The 10,215-nt window shown below is 46.2% G+C and overlaps 1 protein-coding gene across 1 annotated transcript in view; it reads right to left on the bottom strand.

Annotated features, from left to right (window-relative positions):
• Positions 1 to 3,793: 3,793 nt before the first annotated feature.
• Positions 3,794 to 10,215, bottom strand: part of Snrnp40 (small nuclear ribonucleoprotein U5 subunit 40) — a 36,909-nt gene continuing 30,487 nt past the window's right edge. Inside the window, exons 8-10 of the mRNA XM_059255890.1 lie at positions 6,646 to 6,724; positions 6,198 to 6,398; positions 3,794 to 5,156 (exon numbers count right to left, since the gene is read on the bottom strand). Coding sequence (XP_059111873.1) covers positions 5,107 to 5,156; positions 6,198 to 6,398; positions 6,646 to 6,724 — 330 coding nt within the window. The 3' untranslated portion in view covers positions 3,794 to 5,106. The remainder of the gene's footprint in view (positions 5,157 to 6,197; positions 6,399 to 6,645; positions 6,725 to 10,215) is intronic.

Raw genomic sequence — 10,215 nt, 5'->3', positions numbered from 1 at the left:
GCAAATACTGTTTGTTTTTTATTGACAGGGTTTCTCTGTGTTGTTTTGGTGCTTGTCCTGGATCTCACTCTGTAGACTAGACTGGCCTTGAACTCACAGAGATCCGCCAGGCTCTGCCTCCCGAGTGCTGGGATTAAAGGTGTGCGCCACCACCGCCCGGTTTACAAATACTCTGGTTTTGATAATGAAGAAACTGACAGCTGGTTCCAGACAAGTCAACTCTGCCTGTCACCTGATTACACGGGACGACGGATGACTGGTTCTCCCTCTCTAGGGGACTCCTCCCTGACTGAGGTCACTGACATTGCCAGGACTTCTCTTCTCTCCCCTGAAACGGTCAACTGTCTCTGTACAACCAGGGGAGGCAGGGAAGGAAGACAGGGCCAACCTGTGCTCACGAACTGTTCGTAAATCAACTGTTTGAAGGGGGATTAGGGATAGACGGAACTGGGGCCACAGGCTAGAAGAAATAATTGTGCCGGTGCGTGTGTGTAGAAAAATGATTTAAAAGTCCACCTCCCTCACAGTTCAGCTCACAAAAACCACCCAGTGAAAAAGATGTTTGGCTTTAAGTGCCCACGGTATTAAGTGCTAGAGACTGGAAGTCATAAAGGGAAATTAACTGAAAGCTAGAGATGCCATTACTCATTCGGGAGCAATCTGTCTCTCCCTAAGTAAGGAGACAATCTGCACCCCCTGGAGATGTTTTATGCTTAAATCTTTATTCCCAGCTAGGGCTTCTATTCGCTTCCATCCTAAGTGGTACCGCCATTTCCTGCTAATGGCTCCTACTCAGCCCTGTAAGGAACTAGGAAGGACTGAAGGGGTTGAAGGAAACCCCCTCAGCCTCTGAGGCCTTCCACTCTCCAGTCACCATCAACTCAAGGGACTGGGAGGCCTTTGGAAGTGCAGTGGCTCCATGGGTAAAGGCATTGCCAAGCCTGATAATTTGACTTCGACCCAAGGGATCCACATGGCCAGAGAGAGCCAATTCCAAGTTATTCTCTGACCTCCACATGCACACTGTGGCATGTGTTAATTCCAACAGGTGCTTGCTGGTGCAAGTCTGGTGACCCCTGTAAAGGTGGATGCAATCAACTCTACCACCTTATCCTCTTCTCATGTGTATCATGGCACAGGTGCCCACACATACACACCATGCTTACAAACACACAATGAGGTGAGTAGAAGGGACCGAACTGAGGCATGTGGATCTGGTGTTAATAAGGGTTAAAGAGGCTGGATGCTGCAGTTTAGAGCATTCACTATTTTTTTCAGAAGACCTGAGTTCAGATCCCCGCACCCACATCAGGTAGCTCATGACTGCTTGTAACTACAGCTTTCCAGGATCCGATGCCCTCTTCTGGCCTTTGTGGATACTGCACACACATGATGCACATACTGATAAGCAGGCACATACACAGATTAAAAATTAAATTTAGGAGCTGGAGAGATGGCTTAGCAGTTAAGAGGACCTGGGTTCAATTCCCAGCACCCACATGACAGCTCACAACTGTCTGTAGCTCCAGTTCCAGGGGACCGGACACCAATGGCAAAAACACCAATTCACATAAAATTAAATTTAAAAAGAGGTGTTAAGAAGCTACTTGTGGGGGGTTGGGGATTTAGCTTAGTGGTAGAGTGCTTGCCTAGCAAGCACAAGGCCCTGGGTTTGGTCCTCAGCTCTGAAAAAAAAAAAAAAGAAAAGAAAAGAAAAGAAAAGAAAGAGAAAAAAAGAAGCTACTTGTAAGGGGGCTGGAGAAATGGCTCAGAGGTTAAGAGCACTGGTTGCTCTTCTAGAGGACCCAGGTTCAACCCTGCACCCACATGGCAGCTCACATCTATCCATAGAACCAGTTCCAGGGGATCCAAATCCTTCACACAGACATACGTGCAAGCAAAACACTAATGCATATAAAATAAAAATAAATTTAAAAAAGCTACTTATGATTTCTGTGGAGGAATGAAGACCAGGCTGAAGCCATTTGGGGCCACATTTTTCCTGGAGAAGGCCATCATAGCCATATATGTAACTAGTTAGTGCTTGGCCAGATGACAGTCACCATTCCCTTTCAAGACATGTATATATGAGGGGAGACCATTTTCAGGTTTCTTAGTGGCTTTACCCAGCAGGTCTGCATAGAGGATGATTGGACCATGGGCCTGAGTACAGGTGTCTGAGATGGTCTGCACTTGGCTGTGCTGGGGGAATCTTTTGCTCCACCCCTTGGCATTTCTATAAATACTCTGGGGCAGAGACAGTCTGGGCCTGTTGGACTAGGTTCCAGGCCCTCTTGAGGCTATCCTGTATTTTCTATCCGTTGATCTGAACACTATAAATCCTTCTATCTAATATTTCCTACTGCTCCTACTCAAGAGCACTCTGGGAAAATGTGGGGGTTGCGGGTAGCCCCCCCCATACATATATATATATTTGTGTGTCTGTGTAATGAGTTCTTTTTGTTTGTTTTGATTTTTTTCAAGACAGGGTTTCTCTGTATAGTTTTGGTGCCTGTCCTGGATCTCTTTCTGTTGACCAGGCTGGCCTCGAACTCACAGAGATAGATACTCCTGGCTCTGCCTTCTGAGTGCTGGGATTAAATGTATGCGCCACCACTGCCCGGTTGTGATGAGTTCTTTTCTTCCCCTATGTTACTGTTTTTTTTTTCTCTTCGAGACAGGGTTTCTCTGTGTAGCTTTGCGCCTTTCCTGGGACTCACTTGGTAGCCCAGGCTGGCCTCGAACTCACAGAGATCCGCCTGGCTCTGCCTCCCGAGTGCTGGGATTAAAGGCGTGCGCCACCACCGCCCGGCTTCTATGTTACTGTTTTGAGGCAGGTTTCTCTTGTGTCTGCCATGCTGTGTGGGTGCTTCAGGCTAGCTAGTCTATGAGCTTCTACACAATCCCTGTCTCTAACTCTCATCTCCATGTTGAGTGCTTGGGATTATAAATGAGCACCACCGTATCTAGAGTTTTTTTTTTTTTTTTTTTAAAGATTTATTTATTTACTATGTATATAGTGTTCTGTTTGCATGTATCCCTGCAGGCCAGAAGAGGGAGCCAGATCTCATTACAGATGGTTGCAACTACCATCTGGGTGCTGGGAATTGAACTCAGGACCTCTGGAAGAACAGCCAGTGTTCTTAACCAGCCCCCATGCATCTGGATTTTAATCAGTTTCTGGCAACCAAACTCAGGCTGGCCTCCAACTAGCTATGCAGCAGAGGATGACCTTGAACTTGATTCTCCTGTCTCTAGGTTCTAAGTGCTGGGATTACAGTTCATGCCGTGTCTGGCCGGATCCCACAGTACACAGTACCTTGTATGGTAAAGGCTCAAAGTAATGAAGCCAGTTCCATGCTTTTTAACCCCTGTCTTTCCCAAATATACCTGACAATGGGATCTTTAAACTCAGAGTATGTGAAGTCTGTGGAACACACCCTGAGAAACCTCATTCTACAGGATCCAGTACCCGAAGTTTATGCTCTATGGGATTTGGGGGTTTGCTGTCCCCGTCTCCAATCACACTTGCGGTCTCTGGCTCAGGGCACACCACCTCCCCTGAGGTTTGTGCCTGCTTTTAGACAGCCCTCCTTGTTTTCTGTCCATATCCCAGCACAATCACAGCATCTCTGATGCCTCTTTGTTCTCTCGCAGGCACGATAAATGGCTCCCCCGTGTTTCCAGTGTGCTTTACTCAAACTTCACTCACTGTATTAAAGTAAATTGCTCTGAGAGCTTTACATCCTGCTGGCTTCTTCATTAATAAGTTAAATAAATCTCTGGCATGTGCTCACTTAAAAAAAGGAGTTTATTTCCAACATTGTTTTCTTCTGGTTTGTACACTTCTCATGATGGCAAGGACAAGATCTCTTCTGTCTCTGCTCTCAACAATGACGACTCTGCCTGTCACACAACAGGGCTTGGTGGTGTTGAATGACTATGCTGTAAACCCAGGATAGCATCCTCTTTGACTTATGATAAATATGATTTAAGTTCATGGGCCAAAAGTCTAAAGCCAAACATGCTCAGAATTGTTGAAGATAGGAAGACTTTTTGCTTTGAGATAGACGGTTCAAAAAATATACATTCTACTTCTTAGGAGCAGATGGATTCATTAGTGACTGTCTGTGTGCTAGACATAGTCAACCAGAGACCCCAGGGAGGTAGGAACCTGTTTTAGTAGAAGGCACATCTCTGTCAGAGCAGGAAAAGTCAGACAAATAAACAAGATCATAAAAAGCCACAGAAAATGCCTTGGCCAAAGCCTACGAAAACATCCATCTCCCATTTGGGCTGCTCATGATGCTGTACTCTGGCCAAGGGCACCGACTGGGGCTGCCATGGCTGTGTCTACTCCAGGAGCCCCAGCACAGGACTGCCACTAAGAAAAACGCTTTGGGCAGGAGGCAGAGCTGACAGACCCTATTCAGAGACTGTGTCCCAATATACAAGAGCCAGGTTCTTCTGGACCTCACTTATCACTTTCTGGATGCTCTGCTTGTAGTTACAGAAAAGTATTTGCTACTGATAATTATACTATGTCATTTTCACTCCTGGGGGGGTGTCCTCCAAGTAAACAGCGTCTCTGAAGTGTAAATGGAGGCTTGCTCTAACTTACAGCAGTCAAGCCTCAGAGGAAAGACAGCAAGAAATAAGAAATCTAAGCCACAAGGTTCTTGTAAAAAGGTATCTGTTTGAATTTTTAATATAAAATGACTCAAACACAGAAAGAAGAATATCACACAAGCCAGTTGCTCAATTTAAAATAAAACAGAAAACAAATCCAACTAACAAACTTCAAGTGACATCGCCTGTCTCCAGCATAGGTTAAAAAACAGGAGACCTCAAACCCAATGTTTGTCCCTCTGAAGACATCTTATTTTGTAAAAAGAAACCAATCCCTGAAATCTGGCAGGTGGTACCAGAGGCCACAGCTGTCCTGTAAATGGGGTACAAGTGGTTGCTGGAGTATGGCCATCACCTCCAGCTGCTTGCTAGTGACGGTCATCTGAAGGCAGGTCAGCCTGGACACCATGTGACTCTGGCCAATCATGTAGTCTGAGCCTCAGGTCCCACAGCCTGGGAGCCTTCCAGCCTACATCTTCACTGAATCTCACCCATGTACAGCCTCTTGTCACTGGATGCTGAGAGGACTGAGGAAAAAGAGCAGAGAGGAGACAATGAAGGCTTGGGAACACTTGGGCTCAAGGGCCCTGTGTCAAGAGGCAATCGTGACATGTGAGAGCAATTGGATTGAGCTTGAATTCTCCTCCCAAACACTACACACAGGAAATTGCAGCCTGGCCTTTCAATCTAAGTCCCCTTGAAGCCTCGAGGGTGGCTATGCTATGGGAAACATGACCGGGCTCAAATCCTGATGCTCTTGTAAGTCAGACCCAAGAAAAGCCCTGGAGACAGGCAACATGTTTTTTTTTTTTTTTTTTTTTTCCTTTAAATATAAAGCCTATTACCTGGCTTAGCTAATCAAATTTATTTATTTATTTATTTTTTGTTTTTCGAGACAGGATTTCTCTGTGTAGCTTTGCCCCTTTCCTAGAACTCGCTCTGTAGCCCAGGCTAGCCTCGAACTCACAGAGATCCGTTTGCCTCTGCCTCCCGAATGCTGGGATTAAAGGCATGCACCACCACTACTGCCCAGCTTAATCAAATTTATTATAAATATTCCTAAGTCGTTCTTGTCTACAGTCCCTGCCACTCCAAGAGACTAAGTCATGGAGAGAAGCTGAACTGAAATTTGACAAAAGAACCCCAACAGTCCGGGTGGTGGTGCCGCCGCCCTTTAATCCCAGCACTTGGGAAGCATAGCCAGGTGGATCTCTGTGAGTTCAAGGCCAGCCTGGCATACAGAGTTCCAGGATAGCCAGGGCTACACAGAGAAAACTCTTGTCTGGGGGCTTGGGGGAAGAGTTTCCAATTTCATCTGAATATTAGTGTAACAAGAAATCCTAGGTTGCTATAGCACTGACATCTCCTTTTATGCTGACAACTGCCTTTTCTTACAGCCAAACCACCCTGACCCCCCCCCCAACCCAACCCAACCCAACCCAACCCAAACAAACCAAACAAAAAAACTCTCATACCAAAATACCTCAAAACCCAAGTGTTAGCACTGGATTCACATAACTGACCCCTGCCTGCCTCTGTCCCCCGAGTCTTGTTTTCTCCAGACTTACTGATGGGCTCGTCAGGGTGGAAAGCCACTTCATTGATGGAGCCAGCATGGCCAGGCAGCTTATACAGGATCCTTCTGCTTGTGGTGTCCCACACGTACACAAACCTGCAAGGCACCATAAAGACAAGTGCAGGTCCCTTAGAAGTGGGGAGGACACTTGGGTCTTGCAGTGAATGGGAATGTTTGTTTACTGAACTATGCTCTGGGTTTTAGAAACTAGGACTATACCAAGTGAAGTAAAGAATATCTGGTGGCTTGAAACCAACAAAATTGAAATAGCCCTTGAATTTATTATTTACACAATTCTGAAATTATAGAAAGATAAACATATCTATGTTACTGACACAGCTTGCCATTACTAGGCTGCAGACATGGAGTTGGGGGAAAGGCACAAACCTAGGTATACTTTTACTCTAAAATCCAAACGAGCTAGGCATGATAATACATACCTGCAATCCCAGCACTGGAAAGGGGGAGACCAAAGGGATCACGGATGGGAGGCCAGCCCAGGATATACTGTGAGATGTTCTAAGCAAATAAACAGGCTTATTAATTACACCCTCATGCTCTCACAGTCCAGGCTCCAGAGCAAATGAGTAAAAGTTCTGGGATAGCTGGGGACATTGGCACACAACCCAGCACTTGGGAGGAACAGGCTGGAAGACAAGGACTTCAAAGCCATCCTTGGCTACACAGTCAATTTTCAGCCACCCTATCCCTAAACTCATATTCTAGACAAGAGGCAGAGCCCCACCATCTCTGCCTCTTAGCTGGTGCTCAGGCCCTCTGTTCTACCACATACAAACTCCAGGCAGTGATTCCCTAGCTAAGTGATCAGACAACTGCTTCCTTCTTTCTGTTAAAGTGATGGGGGAAAAGTGAGTTTATAGCTTTTTGAGAAAAACGAGAATATATGCACCGTGTCTGGCACACAGAATTAATGATTGCTGTGGTTATCACGAGTACATATTATAAAGCTAGAACCACAGGAAGTCACAGGCTGGTCTGAATCCTCTCGGCTCAGCCTGGCTAGTGTCCATCCCAGGACTGGAGGGTTAAGATGCACACGAAGAAGTGATCTGTAAGCAGAAAGGGGAGATCTGCCAAACTCAGACTCAGCTGGAAGGCGGTTTCCCGAGGTGGAGATTATCTCTCAGGTACACAGAAGCTGGCAGAAGCCTGGATCTCCAAGGGTTTACTTCAAGGCCTCACTCTTCATGGCTGCCAATTACATCTAAATTTAGAGGGGTTCCTTGTCCTCTCCACATTTGGTAGAAACCAGGCTACTTATGCAATAGAACTGCTTGCTTACTTCAGGCTAACTGTCAAGGTGGCCAATGAAATCCTGCCAAGCCCAGAAGAGGCGATAGGCCTTCCTTCTGACCAAGCCATGCATCCTCATGTAAGGGATGGTGAGGAAGACGAGGGGCGAGAGGACATCATAAATTCGAAAATGTGTGCTGGGCATGGTGGTACACACCTTTAATCCTAGCATTTTGGAGGCAAAGGCAGGCAGCTCTCTCTGAGTTCAAGGCCAGTCTGGTCTACACAGCAAGTTTGAGACCAGCCAAGATTACATAGTGAAACCCTGTCTCAAAAAACAAAAACAAAACAAACAAACGCTGGGCAGCGGTGGTGCATGCCTTTAATCCCAGCACTGAGGAGGCAGAGAGAGATGGATCTTTGTGAGTTCAAGGCCAGCCTGGTTGACAGCAAGTTCCAGGACAGGCTCCAAAGCTACAAAGAAATCCTGTCTCAAAAACAAAACAAACAACAAAAACAAACAAACAACAGAATATGCTCATGTTGGGAAAAAACTGTTCTTGTCAGAAAAAGAGCTTATGCAAATATAATTTTTAAAAAGATACAATTAGGTGGCTGGTGGCGGAATAGGCCTTTAATCCCAGCACTCTGGAGGCAGAGCCAAGTGGATCTCTGTGAGTTCGAGGCCAGCCTGGTCTACAGAGCGAGATCCAGGACAGCCAGTGCTACACAGAGAAATCCTGTCTCGAACCCCCCCAAACAAACAAAAAACCTAAAACAAAACAGAAAACAAACAAACAAAGATAAAATTAGAGGCTGGAAAGATGGGTCAGTGGCTAGGCTGCTCTTCTAGAGGACGAGGGTTTGACCCCCAGCCCCAGATGGTGGTGGCTAACCATCTGTAATTCCAGATTCAGGGAATTCAACTCCCTCTTTTGGTTTCCACAGCACCCGACATGCCAGTGGGCAGACATTCATGAAGGCAAGACATCCATACAGGTAGATACGGCTAGATAAAAACTTGAAAAAGATACAATTATACAGAGGAGATATACCATCGCTACTTAAAAAGATATAAAAATACTAAAAATGCTTTCCACTCTGTGGAATGCAAACTTCTTTGTGTGTTTTTGTTTTAAAAAGAAAAAGTCTCACTACACAGTCCAGGCTGGCCTGAAGCTCTGACCCTGGCCTTACTCTCCTGAGTTCTGGGTTACAGGCAAGCACCATGGAAGGCTCCTTGGTCTATTTCTTAAGTTTCTGTTTGTCTGGTTTTTGTTTTGTTTTAAAGATTTATTTATTTATTATGTATATAGTGTTCTGCCTGCATGTATGCCTGCTCTGCAGGCCAGAAGAGGGCACCAGATCTCATAGATGGTTGTGAGCCACCATGTGGTTGCTGGGAATTGAACTCAGGACCTTTGGAAGAGCAGCCAGTGCTCGTAACCGCTGAGCCATCTCTCCAGCCTCCCCCCCCCCCCCCTTTTTTTTTTGGAGACAAGGTCTCTCTGTGTAGCCCTGGCTGCCCTGGAACTCACTCTGTAGACTAGACTGGCCTTGAACTCAGATCCACCTGCCTCTACCTCCCGAGCCCCCCCCCCCTTCTTCCTTTTTTGGCAGGGTCTCAGTAATGTAGTACAGGCTGGCCCAGGACTGGTGATTCTTGTTGCCTCATCCTCCTGAGTGCTGGGGCTCCAGGTGTGTGCCGTTGCAGCCTGTACTGGGTAACAGAACAGGCTGTGCTCTTAACCAGCCCCTTGTTAGTTTTTTTTAACGTGCCCTAGGCATGTAACAGCTTTGTCCACCAAGCCAGGCATCAAGCTAGGATGAACAAAGGACTGCCATCTGCTCTGCCCCGGCTGATAGAACACCACCACCACCACCACCAAGGTGTCTCTGGCCATTGCTGGGGGTAGGATTAAGTTTTATTTTTTTCTTTTCCTTCATAATAGAAAATCTCTTAGTGTAGACTCAAACCATCAATATAGCACTGTTTCCCTTAGGTATCCACTTGCCCCAAACACCCTGAATACTTGTCCAATTCTCCTAACATTAAATTTGTTTGGGAGAAAAAAGGACTTAAAAAATTTCCAAGCACAAACCAGGCCATGTGTAGTGGTGCACGTCTTTAAATCCAAGTTCTTGGGAGGCAGAGGCAGATGTATCTCTGTGAGTTAAAGACCAGTCTGGTGTACAGAGTAAGTTTCAGGAGTTTCAGGACATCCAGAGCTACATTCGGAGATCATGTCTTGACAAAAACAAAAACAAGTTTCCAAGCATGTTCCCAACGGGAATCCTCAAGTGTGCTGTCGGCTATGAGCTAGGGAAGAATCCTGCTTACAAGTCTCTACCACTGAGTCTGTGGAGTCTCTACAAGTGCATTGTCCTCACCCCATTCCCTCCCAAGTACACACCACCACAGACACTAAAAACAACAGCATCTCTCCCTTCTGTCTCTCATTCACAACATAAGGCCTTGAACCAGTTTAAGTTCACACGTAAGAAAGCATTGGTCTATTCACTTGGCAGAGATGGACAACACCCAGCCCATTTCACTCGGCAATGTTGGCACTTTCCACGGAGCCCAGATCTGGCTCTGAATCACCTTCAACACTGGCAGCTCTGACAGTTGGGTTGGGTTGACACAAAGGGTGGGACTTGACTGCTATCTTTGACCTAGGAATTCATTCTTGAGACAGTTAGCAAGTGCTTGTAAGAATTCAAGCACCAACTAGCAGTACCCTGAGTTTACAGAG

Source organism: Peromyscus eremicus, chromosome 2 (assembly GCF_949786415.1).
Source record: "Peromyscus eremicus chromosome 2, PerEre_H2_v1, whole genome shotgun sequence".
NCBI lineage: Eukaryota > Metazoa > Chordata > Mammalia > Rodentia > Cricetidae > Peromyscus > Peromyscus eremicus.
This window is presented reverse-complemented; position numbering and strand designations above follow the sequence as displayed.